At 45.4% G+C, this 27,716-nt stretch overlaps 1 protein-coding gene across 1 annotated transcript in view; it reads right to left on the bottom strand.

Annotated features, from left to right (window-relative positions):
- Positions 1-19,628, bottom strand: part of ITIH5 (inter-alpha-trypsin inhibitor heavy chain 5) — a 50,835-nt gene extending 31,207 nt beyond the window's left edge. The window contains exons 1-5 of the mRNA XM_075081656.1: positions 19,345-19,628; positions 14,616-14,660; positions 10,439-10,602; positions 9,075-9,182; positions 6,799-7,049 (exon numbers count right to left, since the gene is read on the bottom strand). Of these exons, the coding sequence (XP_074937757.1) occupies positions 6,799-7,049; positions 9,075-9,182; positions 10,439-10,602; positions 14,616-14,660; positions 19,345-19,464 (688 nt within the window). The 5' untranslated portion in view covers positions 19,465-19,628. The remainder of the gene's footprint in view (positions 1-6,798; positions 7,050-9,074; positions 9,183-10,438; positions 10,603-14,615; positions 14,661-19,344) is intronic.
- Positions 19,629-27,716: the final 8,088 nt, after the last annotated feature.

The following is a 27,716-nucleotide window of genomic DNA, read 5'->3' as shown; positions in this document are numbered from 1 at the left end:
ATCTTTGCCAAAAATGGCTGAAGAAGTCTGTGGTATGGCAAGGAAAAGAAAAGATGGGTGAGATTCAGTTCCAGTTTAGGTGTTCATAAGGCAAGTATCTACGTCTGAGCTTATTTTCCTGGCTCCCATTATGCTCAGTGGAGATGAGGTCAAGAGTGTCAGGGGAGATTAGGGTATGATAGCTCTGGCCAGACATAGACATCTGCTTTAGGATAATTTTAGTTATGTGCTATACCCCATTAACAGTACTGATCACAAAGACAAAGTGCAGGCAGTCCTAGAAAGCTCCTCTCCAGGCGTTCCTATAACACTGGCTATGTAATGAGTGGCACTTCTCCCCCTTTTTAAAGTGCTTTGAGCAGCATCAGAGGAATGCAACGTGACATCTGTATGCGGCGCTGAACACAACCCACCTCACATCCAGATCCCACAGTGATTTACAAAACCAGATACATGTGATTATGTCCATTTAACAAGTAAGAAAATGAAGGCATGGAGCGGTTGCCTAACTCACCTGACTTCCCACAGGTCAAAGTCCATAGAAATGCCGGGACTTAGGTTCTTGTGGATTTATAAAACAATTAACCAAAGCTGTGATGTTTACTTTAAAGTGCCATATACAATCTAGACTCCTCTAGGCACAGGAATGAAAGTAAGAGCCATAAATCAATAGCACTCTAGCATTTCACTTCCATGGTGATTTGGCTTTAGTTTTATAGCTGTCCTGTAAGTGCATTTGATTAGACAAGGCATGAGACTGTACTATCGAGGCAAGGAACGGTTTTCTCATAGTCCCCACCTCTATGTAAAGAAGTTATAGTTGCAGGATCTGGAATGTGAAACAAAATCATCTGCAAAAGTCCTGACCAAGGAGGCTGAATGACAGATATTACTCAATTTCAGTAAAGTCAAGAACTGACTCTGCATCATGGCTTCTCTGACTATGTCAATTCTAATCCATCCACCCTGACAGAAACAGAAAGAGACGTCCCAGCCAATACATTGAAATCACTTAAGGACACTTGTGTTGGATCTTAAAGGGCCTTATAGAATGATTACCCAGAGCTATGACATTTTTTCTAAAACCTGTGTACAGTTCAGATTTCTCCTGGCAAAGAAAAGTCATAAATCAATAGCTCTATATTACCTCCATCTTGATTTGTTTTTACTTTTATATCTGCCTTTTGATCTGACAAATCAACAGAGGTAATATGTTTTTAATACACAATGCATCACATTTGCTTGTATTGGCCTCCCTGGATTTTCCATCTGTCTTCTATCACTTCCAAAATCCCATTTAACTGCCAGTGTGTGGGAGATGCCCAGAATTCATAGAAATGGCTTAACAGTTCGTTTATATCTTCTGACCTATTTGAGGGTTTCGCATTACTTCTCAACTGCTGAAAAGCAAGCATTGTTGTTGGTTAGGCTGCCTGGCCATATCACATCAGGGTTAGTGAAAGTCAGTCTCATGCTGGAAACAGAAGCTCTTTCCTTATACCTACTGCACGTAATCATTTATGGCTGTGGCCCTTGGACTTCACTTCTGCGTTTCTCTGCCGTAAGTACATTGATGGGTGAGCACAATATGCTGAGCACTGAGTTCCAGTCCTAGCATTTAAATGGGCTCTGGCCATCTGTAATTAACTGAGTTAGGTCGCCACTCCATGCCTCAGTTTGCCCACCTGTTAAATGGGCATAATCCCATGTATCCAGTTTTGTATCCACTGTGGAATCTGGATGGGATCATGTGAATCACATTGCATTCCTCTATTACTCCTCAAAACACTCGTTGGAGGTGAGAAATGTCATCTCCTATAACACAGACAGTGCTTTGGGAAACCCTGAAGAGATTTCCAAAGTTGCATCACATAGCCATTGTCAGTGACAAGAATAACTGGGGAAGCTCTCCCATCTTCTTCATAGCCACTCACCTCCCATCTCCAGGATGGAGATTAAAAACAAAAAATAGACTGGTAGAAAAGGTCCAAAATAACTTTCTTTTTCCCTGGAATAACATAAGTCAGCTCTGGAAGGCAGGTTACCTAATTCCTCCCATGTTCCCAGACCAAATCCCTTCCTACCTAGTTTTATCATATGGTCACTCCATACCATATACTCCAGACCTCCAGTAATGGAAACTCGGTACTTGCCCTTGCCAGTCCTTTCCAGGCTTCACTTTTTCACTGTTAGACATTTTCAATGTCTAATTTACATATTTCTTTCTGGATTATAAACTCATGACTTTTTGTTCTTTCTGTTATTGACACAGGAAACACAGTATTCTTTTCCTCCTTGCAGCAGCCTTCTACATACATGAATACAGCTACTATGTCTTCCCCCAGGTTTCTTTTTTAGGCAGCACTTGATATCTGGATCACAATTACTCTGCTTTCTTTATTGTCCGGTTCTTTTCAAACAAGTGACTGAGAGAAGAAAATCTATGAAACATTGCAGAGTACAGAGCATGGATGAGCTCCAAAGACTTGAGCTGGTCTGTGCTCACACTGAGGTAGTTAATAGGGCTTTTAGACAAACTTCCCACCAAATTCAGCTAAAGAAGTAAACAGAGCAGGAAAAAGCATTTTTCGTATGAAACTTTAGTCCTCACATGATTAGCAGTTAAGCCTAAATTATTTTAGAGACTGGCAGTCAGGATTAGAGCCCAAATGCAGTGTTCATCCTCTGCTAACACATAGAAATGTCTGGACAACTGCGATAAGAAATAGAAACCTTTCTGAGACCTATGACTTTGAAGAGAGATAGTCATTCTCAAACAGCCTAGTGTCTCCCTGCCCAAGTCCTGCCCAAGACTAGTTCTCACACTGCTGTGCTGGAGGAAAAGGATGAGGACAGTCATCCCTGAGGATGCTGGGTAGGACATCATTCAGAATATGGCTCCATTCTGAGGTCACCAGCGAAGGCCAGGATCGTTGGCCTCAGTGTCTCCTGTTTTGGGGTTTGTATGTGACAGTAGACAACACCGGAGCATGCCAAAGGATCACTTTCCAAAACTCACATGCCTAATATCTTCCTTTGGGAAAAATACAACTCCCAGATGGAGCTGTGTGCGCAGGAGTCACTGACAAAGGAAACATCCTGGAAACACCTGTCATCACATTGTCTCTGCTCCGTATTCAGAGAGGATGTACGCAGGACTTTCCAAGAGCCTGTCTATAGCAAAGCACGGTTTTACTTTTCATAAATCCCTGGAAGTTTGTGGAACCAATTCCAGTCTTTGTATCTTGGGCCCCTACAGCCAAAACCAGGCAGCACTGGACTCCTTACTGCTTCTGCTCCTGCTGCTGTGATTTCTGCACTGTTTTATAAACGGCAGAAAAAAAACCCAAACCTGTCCTACACTCTTTTTCATCATGGGACATCTTCTGTCTATAGGTCTTTAAGCTTTATCTCTTCTGTTCATCACAGACGGTATGGATACTGGCAGTTTCGTTGGAGTCAAAAGTGCAAATCCTGAATGAATTTTGACAAAGAAATTGGTTTTTTTTCCACTATGCTTCCTGCATGGTACGTTGGGACTATGGACAGCATGTAGAAAGCACCACAGATCTAAGAGAATTGGTCCATGACATAAAGGCAGGTCAGCCATTCCTCCACTTTTGGTCATCTACACTACTGTTATTATTTTTTTCATTAGTTTTGCTAACAGCCTTTATTGCCACAACAGGTTGGCATTTCAGTTAGAAACATCAGTCACTGCTGGTGCTCATCATCTGGAGCCGTGGATGACTCCAAAGCCAAACATTTGATTTTCAACTGAATTTGCCTATCCTACACTGGGTCTTCAGGACCTGTACTCAGAAAAAGAACGTAGCTTCTTATCCAGATCAGTCAGAGTAAAAAGTATCTAAATATCTTTTGAAGCTACATGCCATCCTCAACAATGGTTTCAGGCTGGTGACGCCTTGCACGTATTACTCAGAATGCCATTTAACTGATGACTTGATGTCACAATACATTTTTCACCCAATGCTCTCAAGGTGATTTATTAATATTTATCAAAATCTCACATAGACATCTTTGTAGACATAGGAAATGGAGGAAGGGAGTTTTCATTGCATATTCAAATTCAAACCAATCAGGCAGTACAATTTTTAATGTGCAGGCCTCTGTTCCTTATTTGGTTATTTTTTTAAGTCATGACATCTCATTTGGGGCACCACAGGTAACAGTGTGGCATCGTCTGGTCTGGCACCCTTTGCTGGCCACTTACTAAATTGCTACCATGCTCTCCAGTCAAGTGATACTGAAGAGTTTTAAGCCACAGAAATCCAAGAAGAGACCAGATACTGTCTTTTTCCTGGTTTACTCCTGGTTCACAGACTGTCTGCCAAGCAGCCACTGCTTAAATGTAAGACTCACAATTCATGTCTTTTATTTGAAACCCCACAGCCTTCCCTGAGGGTCTCACTGGATGTACAGATCTCATGCACTTGGGTCTTTAGGTGTCATATGAACAAGAAGGCTTTGCAAGGAGGATCTAATGACTCAGATGTTTTGCTTTTTGGATCAAGCTTGGGAGATGTCAGCCAACAGGAATAGACTGGAATTCCAAGTGAAATGCTTCTTGCCTTGGCCTTGTATTCCTGTGGTTTCCATTTGTGTTTAGGGAGGCAGGAAGTTCTGGTTGTCTGTTCCAGGTATGATAGATCTTGTTGGCCAGAAAAGGACACAAGCTATAAATCCCTCCTATCCAAAACAAGGTGTCCTTCTCTGCGACCTATATTAGATCCTCTGCCAATTCTTTTTTATTTTTTTGTCTGTCTGCTGGTAATATCCTAATCTTCTCATCTTGCTTTGGATGAGAAAGAAGTTCAGCAAACCTACTGAGTTTATTAACCCTATACACTCATCTGAGTGGCACACACCTAAGTACCAATGAAGCCTTCATCTGGCAGAGACATAACCCACTCCTGACTGCCCATGATGGACCCCAAAAGTGTGTTTGGCATTTTGATGACTTCCATAGCAGTGATTTCATCACAGCAAACAGTTTTCACCAACTGTACAGGGCAATTCCAGATTGAAAAGATCTGTAATTGAATTCTGAGCAAGGATAAAGCATGGGGATTCTGAGTTTCAGTTGCTTTACCCATCCTGAAATGGGACATCTATTTCATATACATTTTACTGGCTAGAGAGGGTTATGGAATCTTAGAGCTTGGGCCCGTTTTTATATGAGCTGCTTTAAATCTGAAGCACAGTGCCAAGAATGAACAGTGTTCACAGACTGGCATCTGGAGAGCAAGTTACAAGAGTTTTCCCTATATGTCACTTACATATAGGAATTTCCATACTGCACTAGACCAACAGTGTGCCTGCTCTGCTTAGTCTGTCTCTAACTTTGATCAATGCCAGATGTTTTGCAGAAAACCATATACCACCAATGCACTATGATACCCCCTGATATGTGAAAAAGTTTTCCTCTCCCTCCTGATGAGGGGCAGAGCGCATTTATCACACAGTGCGTGGATGTAGAGAGGCTAATTAGTTGTATAAGGCTTGACCTGAAGCTAGTCCATGTCACTGACAGCCTGGATTTCAATGTGATTTAGATGAAATAGGTAGGATCACACTGAGCAATCAGTTTAACTCCACATGCTTTAGGGTCTTTACCTGGCAGACATGAACAGCTCCACTGATTTTGCTGGCATTATGTCACTTAGAGTAACTGAGGATCAAGTCCCACAAGACTTCACATCCTGCTTCCAGCTCCAGCTCACCCTCTTTTTTGGTGAGGGTTTTTTGTCAACATGTAGCAATCACAGTATCCTGTGCTCCTCACTGTTAGTTTACACTAGGAAAATTACCTTCACAATGTCTTAACAGCGAGCAAGGACAGTTGGGAGTAAGAGTAGATGCCTGGACCGCACCTAGTGCTTTGGCAAAACATGGATTTTCCTCTTGGAATTTTCCATGTTCTAAAATGCAGGATTTCCTATCTGCTTTGGCATGGATGGATGGAAAAAAACAATTCAATTAAAATAAACAGTTCCCAGGAGATGCGGAGCCAGGGAAGAGCCTGCTCAAATGCTGAGCTCAAGGCCTGAAGACCCAGTTCAAAGCTTGTAAAGACAATGGCAAAAAAAAAAAAAATCCTATTGAGTTGAACAGGATCAGCCCTGTATTCATTAAGCTTCAAAGTTCTCACATGCTTATGCACAGTTACCACATAGACACAGTCATCTAATAGAAGAAAAGCCATCAGCCTTCATGATAAGACTGAATTCCCACCACTGAACCACACAAAAGTTCATAATCCTGAAATCCCTTTCATGTTGCAGCCATTATACCAGCTTTCATGAACATGGAGATTGCCCTGCCAGTGAATGAGAGACCTCTAAATAGGAATTGCTGATGGCCTGCAATGCTTAGAGACTTGCTTGTCACTCATATGCAGCCACCTCTAGGGTGGAATGTCATACAGTGAGCGCAGCAAGAGTTAAGAAGTGAAAGTAAAAAATAAATAAAGTCATAGCTGGGATTTGCCAGAATAATTTATGCCTAATGAGCTGCTAGCGTACATTTTTCTTCTTGTCTTCATGAGATGTGTCCTCTAGTTTCTAATGCAGTCTTGATCCTAGACAATGCTGCTTTAATACAATGTTGGGGTTTTGTTTAACGCCTCATTGGGAGCAGAGGGAAAGTGAATGACACACCAGTCTACACAATTATCCAAGATTGCCTTGGACAACTCCCAACATTGCCAGTCGCTTCTTGAGAAGTGATTAGGGCCCCTCAAGTAACAAAACCATGGGTCATAAAACCTCTCCTTACCTTCAACTTTCCCATTGCCTTTATGCTTGCTGTTTCGAAGGGGAGGCACTTCCAGTGAAACTATGCCTGAGTTCTCCAGGATGTTCACCTCCACTCGTAACCTCCCCACCAGCTGCTGGGGCCGGATGCTGACTGTATACTCATATTTTCCCAGTCGCCTTTGCAAAAGCTCTTCATAATGCAGTAGGAACCTGGCCTGCATCTTGCGAGGAATGAAGACAGAAGCTTTGAATGTCTCATAGCCATTCTCCCTGGAAGGAAAATCCAAGACAACTTCACACACCATACACGTCACATACCACCTCCTCCAGTGAATGATGAATCTGGATTTTGTCAGTCCAGTAAAAGTATTTGCAATCATTGAGTATGAGAAAACAGCAAGAAAGAAAACGTCCTAATGCTTCACAAAGCATTGGGCACATAGGACGTTTCCAAAGGAGGTTAGGTCTTAAAAGATGAGGTGACTTCTTACGGAGAGGAATATGACAGACATGTATAACATGGAGCAGGGCCAGAGGAAAGGCTGTCTCTTGGTTTCTTACACAGAAGATTTGCAAGACCCATATTTAATTCTTTACTTTGCCACTGCTGACTCATTGCAAAGTCTTAAGCAAAGTGCAAATTAATTCCTCTTCCCTAATATTAGGTGTTTCTAGCTACATACTCAATGGGGAGAAATAGGACCTGTAAGACAATTGCACCACTGGACACTTCTCTAAAAGGACTCTTCTCTTCTGATTGACCACAGTGTACCATCAGTCACCCAGCGTACAACTGACAGTCAGCTTTCAGTTCACTAGCTTCAAGTGAGATGAAGTCCCACCTTTAGCCTTTACTGGCTTCAGCTGCCCTTCTGTTAAACAGAGATAACTTCAGATGCTCTGCCTCTTAAGAGTGCCTGCTCTACTACAGCTGCACTGCAGTGACAAGCTACCAGGCACTGATGTGGTCCCAGGCACTACTATTTGTGAAGGGAATATAAAAAAGCCCTGTAACAAGAATGGAAACTTTTAATGCCATGTAGGGGTAACTTCAGAGCTCACTGATGTGAAATTTTGGCGATGCTACAACTGAGTGAATATTGAAACGGATTTGAGACTTTGATTTCTCTAATACATATAAAAAGTTCTTTTTTTTCAATGTTAGCCTTTAGGAGAGTTCAGCGATATCTCTGGGTCATACCAGTGGTCTAACAATGACAAGTAGTATTCACCAACAGAACAGGATGCAACAGGGCAGGACAAGAGAAATACAGTGCTTCAAGAGAAATATAGAACTCTTTCAGGTTCTGCCAGTCTGTGTCTGGACCCTGAGACAGCACCCTTTGCTAAAGGTTCCTGATGGACTTGTTCCTACCAAAAATTCATCTAGTCACTTTTTGAACCCACATTAAGTTCAGCATCCACAATTTCTAGTGGCAAGAATCACGATTTATGTGAAGAATACCTCATTTTGGCCATTTTGAACCTGATATCTGATAATTTCATTCAATTTTCCCTAGTTTTTCTATGAAAGACAGAAAATAAAAATTCCTTATTCTCCTTCCACATACCATTCATGAGTTCAGATCTCTGTGAGGTCTCTCTGTCCCCACAGTTCATCATTTCTCTGGTCTGAAAATCCTAGGCTATTTAGCTGTTCTTGATCATGTGTTCATGTTGGAATAGTGCTACTGTCCCAGGTAACTGGGAGTAGTGCAGGATTTTCCAGAGCAGCAAAAGCCATCCAACGGTGCATATCTTTGAGAGCTATTTGGGTGAAATTAGACAGGGAAAATACCCTGTAGTCCTGCTGAAGACGAGCATTCAGGCAAACATGTAAGTTTTAAGGCTATTAAAGGGATGAGACTTTCTGCCAGTGCTTGGGCATGAGGACTAAACACAGCCAAGCACTGAGAACAGGGCAAGTAAGCATGATTGCAAAAGGTTACTTGTGGTTCTACCACTGACTAACTCTGTAGTCTTGAAGTTGTAACTCATTGAATTTCTGTGTGCCTTAATTTTCCTACCTGTTATTCAGGAAATAACAAAATTTCTTTCCCTCTCAGGTATACCTGGAGCATCTTGGATGTGAAAATGTTCTGTTACAGGGCTAGAAAAGGCCACATGCAATTTTACATGACTTGGAGTATGGGAATGACACCAGGCAGCATAAATAACATTCTATTTAGTTCTTTCTTCCTGTCAATCCATGGATGGGTACAGAAAAGCAGCTGAAATAAAGATGGAAGGAGTGTATGTCACTTCTCAGAACACAGACAAATGCACAACACTTACCTTCTATCTGTAGGGCTCGGAGGTTTCTTGTGCTTTGCAATGTCATCACTGCTATGTTTCTTTTCTTTCCCTGTGACCTCCCCATAATAAGTCTTGTTGCCAATGCTCCTGGAGAGACCAGAGATGTCAGCATGACCATTCTGCACCCATATACAGTGACAGCTGTAGAAGGGTTCACAAGACTGTGCACATGTGAATAGGCTAAGTGTGCTGATGGTGTAACTCTCCCAGAGTCAACTCAAGTCATTAAGACAGAAGCCGACTTAGAAGTTCCCTGGCTGGTTATACCAGCAGAGTACATTTTTAGACCAGGAGTTACCTCTCTGAAATGCCAGCTCAGTAAGTAATCTCCAGCACAAAAGAATGCAAACTGGAAAGCAAAGGAATTGCCAAGAATCCCAACGAACACGTATTTTGACTGGTCTCAGCTCCACTATCTGTGTCAATACACATGGCAATACCCAGGATGACTGCTTTCTATTAGCTCTCTCCCTAACTAAAATGCTTCTCGTTGGGAATGAGTTACACGGCCGTGGATTCCCTAAGGAAACAGCCTTTAACATATATTTTGGCTGGCTAATGGCAGATGACTGGTTTTCCTTTTATTCAGTCCAAATAGAAGGCTTTCTAACAGAGCTGGTCACCTTTCTGGGACGGTCAGGTCTGAAGTTGTGGCCCCAATATCTACCCCTAGGGGAGATCTGAGCATGACCAAACCAAACATGTTTTGAAACCAAGAGCTTAATTTATTCCTTAGTGAGTCATTTCAGCATAAGCTTGGTTGCCCTCTACTTGCTCTATTAGCCACAGAGGATGACTAGCACCTCCAGTGGGAAGTGAACCTATCTGCTAATTGGAGTTGGCTCTCCTCCTCCACTGACATTATGGAGAACCTGGAACAGCAAGGAGCTTCTTAGGCACCACAGTCAGTTAGGTGAGATAACTATCGTGTGCCAGTGTTGCTGAAACTTTAATTGAATCATAGAATCACAGAGTCACAGGTTGGAAAAGGCCCTTAAGGTCACTGAGTCCACCTGTAAACCTAACAGGGCTAGGAGAGATTTTTTGGTCCAAATCAGAGAGGAGGAGAAGGTAGTTGTTAAAGGACACTCAGGTGGGAAATAGTATAATTTCCTTCCCCACCATGTACATTGAGGACTTGAATCTTAGCATCCTGTCATCCAATGGGCCATGACAAGTCTTGGATGGAGTATATCATATGTGGGGGTTTTAATTTTCCCAAAGAAATGCAAAAAGGCCTTGATACAGTCCTACTGCAGATTAGCCAGTTCTTGAAATCTGAGAGAGCTATCTGTGCGATGGGAGAACCATTGCCCACCCCACCGTCAGCGTTACTTACTTACACGGTAAAGTTGGAGATGAAGGCTGCAGCTGGGATCTGCATCTCAAACACACCTTCGCGTGCCTCAGAGCCGCTGTTCACCATAGTGCACGACACTGTGGTGAAAGCATACCGAGAAATGATTGTGGATTTCACAGTGAATTCAGACATCCGAGGCCTGGTTTCCTGTAGGTATCAAAAGGTTACCTATTAACACTGAGAGCTAGATAACGCACCCCTTCTGTGTTTCAATGGCTTTAATACTTCATATGCTCAAGTATATTGCCACCTTATGAGTATCAGATTCCCCTATGAAAAACAGTCAGCAGCAGGCAAGGTGAGGTTGCCCTCAAAGTTTCAGGTGAGCTGCAAAAGGTAAAGCAGGAACATGTCACTGCCTTTGTTCAGACACAAGAGCAAAGGCCATAGTCACTCTCCAGAAGTTGGGAAGGGTCCAGGAAGGATGAGAGCTCTGTTTATGTCAGCGTTTATGTTGTGAAACACACTGACAAGATCTGCCTGTATCCTAAATTGCACCCTTCAATTCTGACCATGTAAGAGAGTCAAGATTAGTCCCCTATGGTCTGGGAAGAGAAGCCCAAAATATGTCCCCATAGGGTCCAGAACTGATGTCAGAGAAATTACCCTGTGGACTGTGCACAAGAGCAGATGTAAGACCTCTTGAAAGACTCAGATCACTGTGTATGAAGCAGCATCTTCAAATTCATACAATCAGATCCCCAAGTCATGTAAACAGAAAAACTGCTGTCAATGGCGTAGGTTGAGTCCTCCTCTGCTAAGAATCCATCCTGAAGGCCTCAGCCAATGGATGGAAGAGACTTAATAAGAAACAGTGACACTGTGATGTCTCAGGCAAAATATTTTAAGCTTTTTAGCCCACACTGGATTCCTTCCAGCAGAGAAGCAGCAGAGACTGCAATGAATGACACACGATGTAGCAATGGAAGCTGAGAGCCAATTTCTGCTTCCTGGGAATGCATTTTTGTGCACAAGTCCTGGATTGGAACATTTCTCCAGTCAAACATGTTTTTTTGACAGCAACATCTCCATGGAGCTCAACAGATTTCTTCCTAGAAGACTTCAGTGTGTTTAACAATAAACAGTCCGTGTAAAAAAGAAATCCGTATGTTGCCTTAAAAAGTCAAAGACCAAACCCTCAAAAGCAGAAGAGTAAAATGCATTGCAAATACAGAGCAACTTCACTAAGCCAGTAAACTGAGACCCTTCCTATTGAGGTTAATAAAAAGACACAGCCACATAAGACTTGTGGAGACAAGAATATGCTCTTCAGCTGCACTTCCAGGCTTTTTTGTCTGAACAAAAATAATTTTGACAAATGGCTTAACAAAGGGAGTGAGTGGTTGTATGAGTAAATATGAAACAGGAACATTTCTGCAGTAGCTGACGGCAACAGAAACAGTAACAAATGAGCATCCAACTAATCAAGCTGTCGGGCTAGTGAATTCCAGGCAAATAGAAGAATGAGGATCACTGGAAACAAACACAGAACTGTCACTAGACTTGGAAAGAAAGCCCCACCTGCCTACACCTTCAAGGCTTGGAAAGACTCTGATAAATGTGTCTGAAATGTACCTAATAGCGATAGTTATCTTTTACAGCCAGAGAACGTGTGTTGTGCTCTCTGTCCACCATCATCCTGCTGAATACAGGCTCAGCTCACACGGAGCACAATGGCAAGAAATTAGCAATTCTAGGGTGTGATCGTCTCACTGGTTTCAGAAAATCAGAGTGATGGATCTAGACTAGAACACATCTGCTCAGATCTATATGTCCCCCCCTTAGGCCACTAGTGGCTTTTACTCAATTGTTGTAGATTAGAACTAGATCCTGCTGTTCTTAGTGCCTTCCATGATACATAGGCATTTGTTTTCAGTCTTGTTATCCTGAAGGTGGAGAAGATGGAGAGTTTTGATAAGAAGTAGTGTTGTAGGAACATTTCCAGATATAATGAGCTGATGTTTCATTTAGTCTTCCCTACCAATAATTGCCTGTGGCATAGCAGAGATATAGAGGATTTAATAACAGAAGTAAAAGAAAGAATCTGAAACTACAGCAAATTATTTGGTTCCAGGTGCCCTGCGTCCACTCCCATGTTCTGCATTTCACCATAAGCTAGGGGTTCAGGCATGGTGGACAGCTCAACAGCAACAGAGGATCAAGTCCTTTGCCTGTTACTTGAGACACAAGGTGATTCTGCAGTGACAGATTTGACACTGAGTCTAACACCGTGAATGCAGTGATGGATTTATCTGAAGTCAGAAAGTCTTTAGAATGTTGCCCTTGTTACAACAAGAACATAAGAACCATAGTACTGGGTAAGAACTAAAGCAATTCTCACCCTACAGCCTATCACTGGCAGAGATCAATAGTGTATGCTTAGAGAAGAGCATGAAATCAGCCCAACCTGCACTGACACTACCCAGAAATATTTCTTAGTTTCCAGTAATTTGTGGCTGAAGGAATTCCTGAACCGAGGGTGGTATTAGTAAACCTCTGTGGATTTTTCTTCTATGACTTTACACAGCTGCTTTTTGAATCCATGTAAACCTTTAGCAACCCCAACATCCTGCAGCATGGAGTTCCACAGCTTAATGACATTTTATATGAAGAACCACATCACTTAGGGTTTTCTTCTGAATCTATTTGCTGGCTTCAACTGATCTCTGTCATATCTCTCTATCCCACTGAACAAGCTCCAGCTCTGGTACCCTCACAGAATGAGGAATGGCAAAACCAAACAAAAAAAAGACATTCAACACCTCTCCCTCTTCCTGGTGGATAGGTGTTGCTGTTGGAGAAAGCAAATGCCCTTATTCAGGGCATCACATAAGACTGAGGATGAAAGAATAGATTCATCTCCCCATCCCTGGAAGGGATCAACCATTCCTTGTATATAGAAAATATAAAGGAAAGGGGCAGAGGCAGTTTCCTAACAGGTTACTAGGTCGGGCTTGGCGGGCAGCCCACGTTCCAGGCTGTGATTCTTGTGCGCTCCCTGGAGCTCTTGCACAATCCATCAGGGCCTGATGCTCTGACTTACAGCTGCACAAATGTCTGTCTGTTTTCTCCCCTTTTTATTAAGGTCTTCAGAAGATGAGAGGCAGCACAAAGGAAAAAAAAAAGAAACAAACCATTTGTTTAATATTATTATTGCTGTGATTTATTATCCCTATTAAAAATAAAGCTAGGGAATGCCAAGGTGGCAGATTAGCACACTGCTGTGAGGCAGGTTGGCTGGATGGTTTATAAAGGCGTCCTGGTGATTATGATGAACTGGGAGCTGACATTTTCTTGCCAAACAAATGATTTTATGCTTGTTTACATCAAATGTTTGGAAAGACAGAAGAGAGCTGAAGATCAATTAAATACATTCCATGTTTTTACCTTTATCAGTTGCTTTCATCAAAACACATTGACTGTATCTCAGATTAGAAGTAATAAACTGGCAATAAGACTGAGACTTGCTCTCCTCTAGGCTGCTGATTCAAATCTGTCATACATCAAAGGGACCAGAAACTATTAACATGTGATGGCTGCTCAGTGTGTGAAATGAGTTCCTCCAGTCCTCAGCTGGGGAGGCTGCATACTTCAGAAGAGCCAGAAAAATAACTGGCCATGAACAGCAATTTCACTGGCTGCCCCTTTAGCCAAAGTTTTGATCTAAGCCATGCAGCTCAGTGCAGAAATATAGGCAGATCTCACAGATTTGTTGCACATCTCACAACGGCAAGTAAACATCTTAAAGCTTAGGTTCCTATGCCGAAAGAAGGATATTGGCTTCCTTGTTTTCTTCCTTTCTTCAGCAAATTTTGGCCTCTACACCAACAGAGGACAACAGATCTTCACATTTCAAAGCAAACTCTCCCTTCCTCTTCAAATTCAATGGACTTTTATCAGGCTTATGTTCACTGCACAGTTGAGGTTGTAACATTGGATGTTCTCTCTCCAAATCTGGGGTTGAGAAGATGTATTGGGAAGTATTAGAAGAATCTGTACCTGTTGCATTGATCAAAATGAAGATTATTTTACCTAGAATCTCACCCTACCATCAGCCAGTGACATAGTTCTTTCCTGGGCATAGGGATGCACACACGCATATATACATAGAGCATGTGTAATTCCTATGAGGTAAAATAAAGACACAGTGAGATACATACCAGCCTCTGTAGAAATTTGGCCTGTCTTGGAACACGGCGTGCAACCTGCAAAGAGTTAAAGGAGTTAATGGAGCCTAGTCAACTCACAGAAGACGTGTCTCTTGCTTAAATCCAGACATGGGTTTGTGTGACTGATCACCTATGGCCAGGTTCAAATGTTCCTCTAGTTAAAATTAAAACCTAAATCTCTTCTATATTAACAGACCCATTGATCAAAGCTCAGCAGTGGAATGCGGCTTTTGCAGGCAAGGAGGTACAGTGTGCTTTGTAAATGCTACTTGTCAGGAGACCCTCTATTTGAAGACAGGAACCCCAGCCTTTAGCCCTAGCCCTGGACACTATGCCTTGGCCCTGGAAGTGTATTCCCTTATAGCTTCCTATGGAGACCCACAAAGGCTCTGTGTCACCATTTTTGCCCTGTTGCATGGTATACAGCACATGATGAGAGGGGCTACTAAACAGTCCACAATGCTCATCAAATATTGTGAAGGACCCACCTACATCCTCAGGCGAGTAAAAGCCAAAGCCCCTTCCCCAGTCCAGAATCCATGCAAGAGCACTCAGCACTCATCAGGGGTTACAGACACCTGTCAGGGAGAGGGCTGAGGGCATGACAAGCCCAGTCACCTGAGGTTGTCCTCAGCTCAGCACAGTGTGTCTGCTTTGACCTGGAGCACCCGTGTGGAGGAGCTTAGCAAGGGTAACCCCATTCTGCTGCACGTGTGGACCTGCTCCAATGGATGACTTGTGTAAATTAATGTTACAGCTTCAGCTTTATTGATATTAGCTCAACAGCAGATCTGTTGCCTAAAAACTCTCCACAGGTACTGTGAATTTATTGCACAGTGACAGAAAAGCACTAGTTATGTGCAAAAAGGGAATAAAGATACTTAAACTCAGCCACAGATTTTATTATGAAACAAAGTGCTGCACCTATGGCAATGCAATTGTACTCATTGTATCGCCCTCCACGACAACAACTCCTCCGACTTCTTCCCTGCACATGGTGTAAGTCTCAGCTTAGCAACATCTCCAAATCAAATCCCTCCCAAAACAGAGGACACGTCTCTTGTCAATGAAGGAAGCCAAGTGACTTCTTAATATGTCAGTGAAACTCCAGATAGCAGAGGAATGCAATGATATTTTTTTTAACCTGATTTGCCCTTCCTGATGTCTTACACTGAAATAACAGCGCTCCTTTCCAAAGAGATGATTTTATGTCTGTTTATATCATGCATTGCAAAGCTAAGGAAAGCCCAATGGAGAAATTAAACAGTCTCCTCTGCTAGAAACCTTATTATTTCCCTCATTATTTTAGCCAACATCTTGTAAAATTAGAACCAAGTAAAAGCAACTCCCTCAGGAAAGAGGAGAGGAGAGGAGAGGAGAGGAGAGGAGAGGAGAGGAGAGGAGAGGAGAGGAGAGGAGAGGAGAGGAGAGGAGAGGAGAGGAGAGGAGAGGAGAGGAGAGGAGAGGAGAGGAGAGGAGAGGAGAGGAGAGGAGAGGAGAGGAGAGGAGAGGAGAGGAGAGGAGAGGCGAGGAGAGGCGAGGCGAGGAGAGGCGAGGCGAGGAGAGGCGAGGCGAGGAGAGGCGAGGCGAGGAGAGGCGAGGCGAGGAGAGGCGAGGCGAGGAGAGGCGAGGCGAGGCGAGGCGAGGCGAGGCGAGGCGAGGCGAGGCGAGGCGAGGCGAGGCGAGGAGAGGAGAGGAGAGGAGAGGAGAGGAGAGGAGAGGAGAGGAGAGGAGAGGAGAGGAGAGGAGAGGAGAGGAGAGGAGAGGAGAGGAGAGGAGAGGAGAGGAGAGGAGAGGAGAGGCGAGGCGAGGAGAGGCGAGGCGAGGCGAGGCGAGGAGAGGCGAGGAGAGGCGAGGAGAGGCGAGGCGAGGAGAGGAGAGGAGAGGCGAGGCGAGGCGAGGCGAGGCGAGGCGAGGCGAGGCGAGGCGAGGCGAGGAGAGGAGAGGAGAGGAGAGGAGAGGCGAGGCGAGGCGAGGCGAGGCGAGGCGAGGCGAGGCGAGGCGAGGCGAGGCGAGGCGAGGAGAGGAGAGGAGAGGAGAGGAGAGGAGAGGAGAGGAGAGGAGAGGAGAGGAGAGGAGAGGAGAGGAGAGGAGAGGAGAGGAGAGGCGAGGAGAGGCGAGGAGAGGCGAGGAGAGGCGAGGAGAGGCGAGGAGAGGCGAGGCGAGGAGAGGAGAGGAGAGGAGAGGAGAGGAGAGGAGGGGAGAGGAGGGGAGAGGAGGGGAGAGGAGAGGAGAGGAGAGGAGAGGAGAGGAGAGGAGAGGAGAGGAGAGGAGAGGAGAGGAGAGGAGAGGAGAGGAGAGGAGAGGAGAGGAGAGGAGAGGAGAGGAGAGGAGAGGAGAGGAGAGGAGAGGAGAGGAGAGAAATTCTCTGCAGTTTAAATTTTGGAAGAAACTTTCTGTCTGGGTATATTATCTCAGGCAAGTAAAGCACCTCAGAAGCCTGCTGTGAGAGGCTGCAGAGTCTCCATCACTGTAGGTCCTTCAGAACAAGACAAATGTGAAGTTGATTGCACTTGGAGCAGAGGCAGGGATGAGACATCAGTGATCCTCTGTACTCTTTTTACTAAAGGATTACCTTTTGGAACAAATCCACCTGTTGTCCTGTATGAAATGGTCACAATGGTTTTTACTGACTAATCGGTGAAACTGGAAATCTGGTTACTGATTTTATCTTCCCCTACCACACACCCATTTTGTTTACTTGCTGATTTGCAAAAGAAGGTGTTGTATGACTTGGCTCCTTCAAGGGCTTGAGGATAATCAGTAGACATCTTTCAGTAGCTAAGAATCACCAGCATTGTTTGCTAGGACTTCATGGCTACTGCCAAAGCACTCCTGCAGGGTTTATGATACTGATCAGTCCATCAAAGGGCTTTGAACCAGCCAGCTTCACTAGTATCATCTAATGGAACAATTTCCAAGTTCCCATCAACCTTTATGTTTGAAGCCTTCCAAAGCACTCATTAAAGCCCCATAATTGCTAGTAGTGACCCCATAGCTGGTGTCATCTGCTAGTCTTGGCAGAGAATAAGGAACCCAACTACCTGTGAAGGTCTGTCCAGAATAACTACCTCTAGTGCAACAGCAAAAACTAGCAACCTTGTGAACTACCTTAGCAGAGTGGTCAATCATTGGATGAGCCAACAAGTAATCCACACTCATTGCAAATACAAAGATCCTGCAAAGACCTGTGTCTGTACTTGCCTTTGTGTAGGAAGATCCTTCCAGTTAAACACAGCCTTATATGCTCTCCAGAATTAGGTAGAGATTTGCTTATAGGGGATGTAGTATGTTCATCTAGGGAAGCACTTGCCTCTGAACCTGGCTCATGTGTTCAGTGAGGATGGACAGATGTCCCTTTCTAGGTCTGGCTGTCCCAGGTGACTAGACCACCACCTCTATTTATACATCACTGCTTTTCTGTTGGAAGCTACTGCTGCCACTCCTGTGCCAGCAACACAGCTCCTGTGAAAACATACTTATTTGCCTCAAGCAAGATCAGCCAGGTTATTTCAACACTGCAAGCTAGTTGCTTGAGATTCATAACTGATTTTCCTCCTAAAGCAGATAAGTGAGTGTTCTTAGGTACCACTCCACTGGACGGGCAGTGGTGGAGATATTCTTTTCTACTCAGACAGGTGGGTCTACAAGACAACATTGGGTTGTGGCTGAATTCCCCAAGAAGGAATATGTGTTCGCAGTAATCAGGATAGACAATGAAGTTGCTACGGTCCTCATACTGGAGAGAGATGGGCATTTCTGGAGAGAAATGCTTCCCATTCTAGCATGGGTGGGATGAGCAACTGAATGAACAACTCTGAGGTGGGTACAGATACATATGAAAAGTCTCACTCTTCCTGCTTATCATATGGCAGAAGATGCCAAAACCAGGCATCTAGTGACATTTTAGACATGCTGGGGTATTCCAACTGGCCTCTAGCAAGGCACAAGTCTTCCATAGGTCCTGTAATTGTATCTGCCAGTCCCACATGTGTATCTCAGTTACTACAGAGCTTCTCAGATCTGGTCAAATTTAGATAACTAATTGATGCCCTAAGTGACTCAAAGTCACACATGATAGCTGGTATGGACCTGAAGGATGTGAGCACAGATCTGAAGCTCAGACTTTTAAATCACAGACTCCCATACCACCGCCCAAACTCTCTTGCTAAATTGCAAAAATTTCATTGCCCTTCCAGTCTTATTTCCGCAGAAAATCTAAGCCACACAATGACACAACATAACAGCCCTCACTTGCAGAATATATTTTTTTTTTTCTCTCCTGGTCAAGAGCATTTTACAAGATGAAACTCATGTGGTTCATTTAATCCAGCATGAGTTAAAAATCAAGTACGGTAAGATCGAGACCATAGGCAGAAAAACTTTCCTCTGAGCCTGAAATACTCTGAATTACTCAGGCTGGCGCATGGCCAGGGCACTGCGTTAACTCCCTTGTCCCTGCAAAATGCCTCATTAGCACAGCTCTCGGGATGTCAGCCTTGAACCCATCCCTGGGCAGTAGCACCCAGCCCAGCAGGGTGCTGGGTCTTTGCTGGCTTAGCACCTCCAGCAACTGCCTTGCTCGTTGGCAGTAGCTTCCCACAGAGCTGAGCTGCCGCCACAGCCATGGGCACGCTGCAGGGATGGGTGTAATAAATGCGGTTTTAGCAGCCTGCCCTGCCACCAGATGCTCCCGAATGACGACCACCTTAAAACCTACTTGCTCCATGATGCTGTAGTCTGCCATCAGCTTCTCTTCCAGGTACCTCGCCATCAGCTCCGAGTCTGGCTGCCCCACCGACATGGAGAAAGCCCAGCAGAGCCACAGCCATAGGATCATGGTGGAGGGGGAGCACCAGCTGGGGCTCCCTGCCCCAAAGGTGAGAGCAAAGCTCCGCTGCCTGCAGCTGCTGCCTGCGCTGCCAGACAGGCTGCGAGGAGGCTGACAGGAGGCGAGACGACCCACCCTCTTCTCCTCCTTCCCAGCTCGGGACCGGCCCCTTTTCCACTGAGGGCGGCTTCCCGTGCCGCCAGGAGCTGCAGGGGATCCTTGCAGGGTTTCCTGCCTGCAGCTGCTCCCCTCAGCCGCGCGTCCCGTGGGAGGCCGGGCACAAGCCACCGCCATGCCCCTCTCGACGCCACCCTCAGCCTCAGCCTCCATCTCGCGGAGAGGGGTGGCACTGGGGGTCCCTGAGGCGCTGCCGCCTGTCGTTTTGGCACCAGCAGCACCCCAGCCCCGTGGTGGCCCTCAGCAGGGGTAGGAAGGCTGAGGAGATGTTTCCTCCACCTGGCTGGGTGCTGAGGCAGGGCCTAAGATGGCCGCTGTCACACAGTGCCCGCCTGAGAAGCTGCTGCCCGGTGCCAGTGGGGGCTGGAAGGATGTGCTGGGCTGCCGGGGTGTCTCCTCGTGGGGTCAGCCATGGCATTGGGCAGGCCTGAACAACTTACGCCACAGCCCATATTAAAAAGCACCCTCCCATCCAGCCCCTTAGGGAGAACAATCCAAGAACGCAGTTCAAGGCTGGGGCTTTACCACAGAGCAGTAAAACCCTCCAGTTTCACCCTTTCTGAAGGGACACCTTCTCCTTCTCCCTGGTCTGGAGAGCCCTGGTTTGTTTGTGAAAGCTGCCCCAGGGCCTGCCATCCTGAGGCAGGGCAGGGCTGCCTCCACACCCTCGCCTTGGCACCCCGCCGGGCAGCCAGGTGTCTCCCCGCCAGCAAAGATGGCCAAGACCCATACATTCACCCCTCTGTCTTGTCACCTGGACTCCGTTTCTCAGCTGGGCAAAGCTGGTGCGAGCCTCCTGCTCTTCCCTCTGCCTCCAGGAGGCAGAGCCCTCTCCTCCCCGACCAGCCCCAGGGTGAAGGCGGACACTGGCTGGGCGGGCTGGGTCCCCCACACTCAGCTGCCAGGGACATTCCCGAGGTACAGCTGTGCCAGCTGGCACGGACCGAGCATGCCTCATCCTCAGGCATTTGGCAATGTGCATCTGCAGTGCTCACCTAACCCCAAATCAGATGCGTTTACTCCTTCATTTTTCTATGCTAGCAGTAACATCTTAAATCCAGCAGACCCAAATTTCCTCCCCCCCTTTTTTATTTTTTTACAGGTGCTAGGTGCTGCATGCACAAACGTGTCAGAATTCAAACCACTGTATTTTCTTTTTCCTTTCCAGCTCTGGAAAGTCATCAGTCACCAGGGACTGAATCTGTTTTGCTTCAGCTCCAGTCCATGGCAGTGAAAGTCCAGTGAGTGTCTCAATATCTCTCCGGCCTTGCTGGGATGTATAAGCACACCTTTGGGCCACTGGAGTTTCTCCTTGTGGGCAGACACATGTGCACCCACCTGAAAGCATATGTCCACTAAAAGCTTATGTCCTGGGAGCATTATGTCCTCCAAATCTAGCGTGTGCAATGGAGGAGCAGGGAGGTGCTTGCTCCCCATTCAGAAGGCATGAGGGGAGCTGGAGATAGGGTAAAGGGAAGGGACAGCAAGGTCAACACCTCTGGAACCCCCTTTAGCAAATCGGTGGCTCAGATGCAGGTTGATGCCACACCACATTCACACACAGGCCCCTTCTGTCATTGCCAGCAGGACAAAAGGAATCAAAAACCTGGCCAGCCCCTCTCCCACTGGGACCAGTCCACCAATGGCAGGTACCAAGGCCTCTGGAGTGGCCACGTCCCCAGTGGAGCTGCAGACCTGGGCAACACTGCAGGGAATGGCAAAGGGCTTATGTTGCTGGAGAAGAGAAGATTGTGGGAGAAAGATGGAAGGAGGCTGGGGCAGGATGCTTCAGGCCCCCAGAGCACCCCAAATGGTTGCTATGCTGATCTGGTCCCTGCCAGAAGATAGTTAGGGCATTATCTTCAGCTTCTCACCATTTCAAAGGGAGATGGAAGAGGGCTCAACCATCCAGTTGGGGGTCAAGAAAGCCTTCAAAGCAATGGCTCAGGCTGAGACCTGGTTTAAGGACACACAACAGACTGTTTGAAGTATTTTTCAGCTCCTGCATGTCTTGTCTAGCTCAGACACAGAAGTGTGCTGGAGTAGCATGAGAAGTAGGACTGCAGTCTCCTGCGCCCTCACTACTGACATTAGGCTGGGCTGCTCCTCAGCCTGCTCTGTCCATGTTTCACTAAGCAGGGGACACAGATGAATAAAAGTCTTGAAGCATATGCTTAGAAATGCTGGAAATGGGCATTTAAAACAATATATTTAGGATGATTTTCCTACTGTTTTGGAAAACCTAGAGGAAACTTAGGCACCCCTTTAAAAGCAAGTCAAACCTACCTTGCTAACCCTAGAGGTAATGGTAGTTCCTGCTCGGGAAGGAGAGATGTTTGCCAATTTGAAATAACCACTGGTCAGTCAGGAGGCATTTGGAAAAATATCCAGATCTTACCGGCTATCACTCTTCACCTTCTGATCAGTATTCAGCTTGTTCCTACAGCCACTCTGCTTCTCCCAGTGCACAGGTGAGGAGCTGAGGGCCAGAGTAAATCAAAACAGTGAGACAGTGCAAAGATCTTGCAATAAAGCTGATCCTACGCACATCTGGTGAAAGGAGGATATTCAGACCAAAACAGGACCCTAGAGCAGGTACAGGATAGCCAATGGGCACAAGAGAATGAGCTGGGAAAAGCACTGCCCTTCCCAAAGCGATTAGGAGCAGCCAATTCCACTCAGGCTCTCCTCAGCAAGGGCACATAAGGACACAGCATGCAGCTAAATGAGACCAAGGTGTGTTTTAACGTGGTTCAGATGTGGTTAGGTTTGTTGAATGAACATTAAGCCTGGGGTCTTGTTTGCTCATATTATACCCTCTTCCACCTCCTTGGAATATAATCTCCTGATTTAGGGGGTGAACATGGCAAGCACCCTTCTGGGGATGCCACTGAAGACCAAGATAAGGAGTTACTCAGGTGTGTTCATGTTAGAAATGTTTGATGCTGACTTTTGCTGACTTTGCAAGATGAGCAGCTGTTCTTTGGGTGGGAGCTCAGCATATTAAATTGCCTGGCATGCCTGCGGCCAGCGTTAGCAGAGATATTGGAAAGAGGCATGATCTAACAGCTGAGCTTCCACACACATTTGGCCTGGAACAGATCACGTTATATCAAGGAATCTCTGTGTTGACACACAAACACATGCACCTTGGTGATGCTGTGCCTTCATACATCTGCGTCCCCCTGTTTTTCCATGCAAGGTTCATGGGTAGGACTAGTCTTCCTCATTTTCACCATACCAGTTAAATAAACCCTGTAGGGAATGTTGAAGCTAAACAAAATGTTGGCACCTTCTAGCTCAAGAGCAGGGGGTTTCCAGACTCTAGATTGAAGCTGAGGGAAAAAGATCAGAGCTGCATTTGGTCATAACATGGGTGCCATGGCTGCGTGGATTTGTAAATTAAAGACTTATGGTTAGACTTGATGATCCTAGAGGTCTTTTCCAACCTTAATAATTCTATGATTCTATGATTTCCAGGTCTCTGTTCTTCTAGGTAGAAGAATGGAGCACCAGACATCCATTTCATGCAGAAGCACCTACATTAAATACCCAGCTAGAAGTGTCTGAACCATTAACTGAATCTACCCAAAGCACTAACAAACTAGAATTTAGTGGCATTGAAAGCCAGCAATTTGATCAAGAAATTGGCAGGAATTCCAAAGGGTTACACAGGCATAGACACAGATAAATGTCCAGCGTTCAAATTAATTAAGGTGAAGTTCAGGGAATTAGATTAAATATTTTCTTTCAGGGCTTAATCTAAATCTCCCCTGAAACGTGTGGATGGGACCCAATGGTCCCCTGTTCTGACACTATTTAGGAGGTGCCTGTGTTCCTGAAAGGTCTTTTCTGGGGTCCCAGTGGCTGATCTCCCTGTTGCCATTAGCTGTGTGCACCGTGGTGCAGCAGAGCATTTCACAACTTCAAAATCTGGTGTTGTTCTGATGAAATACATCCAAAGCCTCTACCAAAGGGCCTTGATGCTGGGGATGTCTGACTGTGTCTGGGAACAGCTGTGAAACCCACTTTGAAGAGGTCATCAGGGCAGACAGGCAGCTTGCCAAGTCCTGGTACCTGGTATGTCTCTGTTGAATGTAGTATGAAGAGAAGAAAGTTGAAGCACCAAGAAAGCCTTTTCTGTATGTCCATATATCACTTCTCAGAAGGATTGGTGTGTAGTGGGATGAATGTCAGGGCAGCTGGCACCCTGGGTAAGTGTGCTGCCATGCGGGTACACCTTGTTCTTACTTGGATTACTAGAAACTTTCAGATACGAAATTCAGTATGGGAAAGGGAAACTGGCTATCTCATAAGACACAGAAATTGTGAGCATTTCTCCCTGGGTGCAAGCCAAGTTAACACAATTTAATTATTCTGAGGGACAGACTCTGCCCAGCAGTAACTCCAAGTGCTTCAGGGAGAACAGTGCATGAAAGCTTTCTTCCAGAGAAATCCCAACCATGAGAGGACAACTCCTGAAACAGCCCCATCAACACATACCACAAAATATCTGAGATGCTGTCCTCCTCATGAAATCCTGGGGAAGTTCACCTAACCTGATAGCAAATGGTAGGGCTCTGAGCATCCTCAGTACTTGTTCCTCCCATATATTTTCTGTACCTTTTACTTGAGAAATTTCAGCTTTTTGGAGTCTTTTGGACAGTATATTTGAGCAGTTCGTGCCATCTAGTGGTCACACTGATTTCCCAATCTTGTTATTTTTACAAAATTAAAAAAAAAAAAAGCCATATTTGGTGGTTATGAGAGGACTGAAATAAGGGGCTACAAAATTTAATGTTTAAATTAAATTATGTTCTAAAGGGACATTTTCATGTCTTCAGAGCAGTAGTTATTGTCTTGCCAGTCCAGGGTCTCAGATACCTCCAGAAGAGCTATCTAAAGCTTTACCTTTCTCATGAGAAAGGACTGCTCACTCTGAGATAAGGGCATGTGTCTGAACAGAACTCAGATGGAAAATTCAAGCTATAGGAGATACCATCAGCACAGCAAAGACTTGGTGCCCCATGCCTGCGGCTCTTACTGTCCTGGATAAGCCCTGTCATAGCCATTGCTCCAACCACAGTCACGGAGGTGTTTCTAAGCTAACTTTAAGGTAGGTAACTTAAATACTTCTAGGACTACAGGCACAAAGCACTGAGGAAAATCCACCTAAGAGGCTGAGTAAACACTGAGACCAAGGTATAAGGGTAGATTGTCAGTCCCTTGACTACATGATTTAAAGCCAACCTGGATGTTTCATGTACTACAGAGCTGTAAGCCAACCTGCTTGAAGCCACACACCTGGGAGCTTAATGCTGAGATTCCCCTCTGCTCAAAAAGCCTAAAATGGTAATAAACGCAGACCAGCTCACTCCAGGAGGTAAGACCCATTTGATGAAGTGTAGTTGTCACCAGAACTGGTGTCTTCTTCTGAGCTCCGAGTCGACTCCCCGTATTGTACATGGCATGAATTAGACCCAGCAAGGGCAGGATTCACCCCATTCTATGGTGCAGTGGGGAATTAGCATCAGGCACCATATGGTCAGAAAAAAATCTACTTATTTCCTTGGATTAAAAAGGGAGACAAAGATTTACGGTAGGGTAATGCCAGCCCACATTATGCTACTTTGGTCAACAGCCATCTGAACATGAGCCAGCAGTGTGCCCAGGTGGCCAAGGCAGCCAGCAGCATCCTGGCTTGTGTCAGCACTGGTGTGGCCAGCAGGAGCAGGGCAGGGATGGTGCCCCTGTGCTCGGCCCTGGTGATGCCATACTGCAAATACTGTGTTCAGTTTTGGGTCCCTCAGGGCAAGAAAGAGCTTGAGGTGCTGGAGCGTGTCCAGAGAAGGGCAACGGAGCTGGGGAAGGGTCTAGAGAGCAGATCTGACTAAGAGTGGAACTGGGGGTGTTTAGCCTGGAGAAGAGGAGGCTGAGGGGAGACCTTATTGCTCTCTGCAACTGCCTGAGAGGAGGTTGTAGTGAGGTGGGTGTTGATCGCTTCTCCCAAGTAACAAGAGATAGGACAAGAGGAAATGGCCTCAAGTTGCACCAGGGGAGGTTTAGACTGGATATGAGGAAAATTTTCTTCACCAAAAGGGTTGACAAGCATTGGAACAGGCTGCCCAGAGAGGTGGTGGAGTCACCATCCCTGGAGGTATTTAAAAGACATGTAGGTGTGGTACTTAGAGACCTGGTTTATGTGATGGACTTGGCAGAGCTAGATTTGTGGTTGGACTTCATGGTCTTAAGGGTCTTTTCCAACCCAAATGATTCTATGATTCTGTGATTTTTTAAAAACCCTGCTCCCATCCTCCCCATTCTCTTCCTGTACACTCTCCTCCTCCGTGCACATCACTTACCCCCACCTCCATAGGAAGCTGCAACAGAGGAGATGATCTGGAGTAATGTAGGGGAGGGGAAGACTGGCCAGGTCATGCCATTTGGGCCTGAGGGAGGCAGAACTGCTTATTGCATGACCTCTGCATTCAGAAACTGGCTCTTCGGGAGAAGCAATGTTGCAGGGGCTGCGTGTGCATCATCTGAGAGCTGAACCAGGGCTTAGGGAGAAAGTAATAATTAGGTGATATGGGGACCACTGTGTGGATGGATCAATGCAAATGCAAGATGCATGTACTGGTTTGGGTGCAGCCTACAGGCTCCTAAGCTTTCCAGAAAATCTGGAGCTATGTCACCTCCAAGTTCAAGGTCCAGGATTGACCAAAAGATTGTGTGAGAGGGCAAAACAGGACTAACTATTCAATGCTTCTTCCAGCATAACATCTGTGAAACAGTATATGGAAGTATCATGTGAAGAGTTCAAAGTGATCAAAAGGCCATGGTTCATTCTGTGTACAACTAAGGTGTGGAACGTCTTCTCGCAGGATGCTGTGAATGCTGATTTTTTTTATCCAGTCTCTTCAGAGGAGATGATAGAGGTTTGGAAAATAAATTAACTGAGGACTGCTGAATAAATTGAAAACATCTCCTGATCAGGGTGTACCATAGCTACAAGTAGCTAGAGACTGGGAGGGTCTTTGAAAAATGCCTTACATGCTTGCTTCAGTTCTTATATTCTCTCCTAAGCACCTTTGGCAGCTCCTACAAGACAGTGAGCTGAAAGGTCACTGTTCTGCTTGGCCTCCTTGTGAACCTCTGAATGTAGTTTCAGGTCTCAGCCTGATAATCTGTTGAAGAGATGGAGGAAGGATGCGTAACAGCAGACTGGTGCTGAAGAAATCTTTTACTGAAACATCAAAATGCAACATAACATAGGGTAAGATAACAGAATTTAATTAATAGATAATTAAAATGTGATATGATATGATATGATATGATATGATACAATTTTGTCTTCCCTTTTGTCCCTGGATTCACATAGTAATTTTCCATTGAGGTTGCTCAGACGTCTGCAAATTTCCTTTCTTCCTGGAAGAGCGGAAGGGGTACCCCAGCTCCTTTTGCCAGAAACCTGCTTCCTCCCTTCCTTTCGCTTTTGCTTTGCTGGCTTACTTTACCCCATCTCTTGAACTACCCAAAGAGGCAAAACAGTTTCAAAAGCACCCAGGAGCCATACGACATGCATCTGAAAATACCATCAGACGTTTTTACATCACTAATTTTGAAAAACTAGAACTATCCCACCACTGGCTGTGATCCTTTCCCAGCCAGAGGTGAAGAAGGGTATTTGTGAGGTTCAGGATCCAGCCCAAAGGCCTCTGCCGACCCCTGTGAGATGGCTGGGTGGGAGGACCCTTACAGAAGCACAATGTCGCTGCCTCTGTTGCTCTGAGAACCAGTCTTCACCTCATTTACTATAAACAAACAAGCTAGGAGTTCTTGCTTTGATCTTTCAAAGTTTTGGATACTCCAAGGTCTGTGCCTAGCAGGAAATTAGTCAAACATCATGGGAAGCTAAAAAGCAAGAAGGGAGCCTATCCAAGCCTGAGCTGTTATCGAGGCCAGAGGCAAGTGAAGACACTATTTGGATAACCCTTGCTCAGGCACCACAGCTCAGATTTACGTTGCAAGGCAAATATTTACCTACGGCCTAAACAAAGTCAGCGTTTCAAAATTTTGTTCAG

The sequence above is a fragment of the Phalacrocorax aristotelis genome, chromosome 1 (genome assembly GCF_949628215.1).
Source record: "Phalacrocorax aristotelis chromosome 1, bGulAri2.1, whole genome shotgun sequence".
NCBI classification, from domain to species: Eukaryota; Metazoa; Chordata; class Aves; order Suliformes; family Phalacrocoracidae; genus Phalacrocorax; species Phalacrocorax aristotelis.
This window is presented reverse-complemented; position numbering and strand designations above follow the sequence as displayed.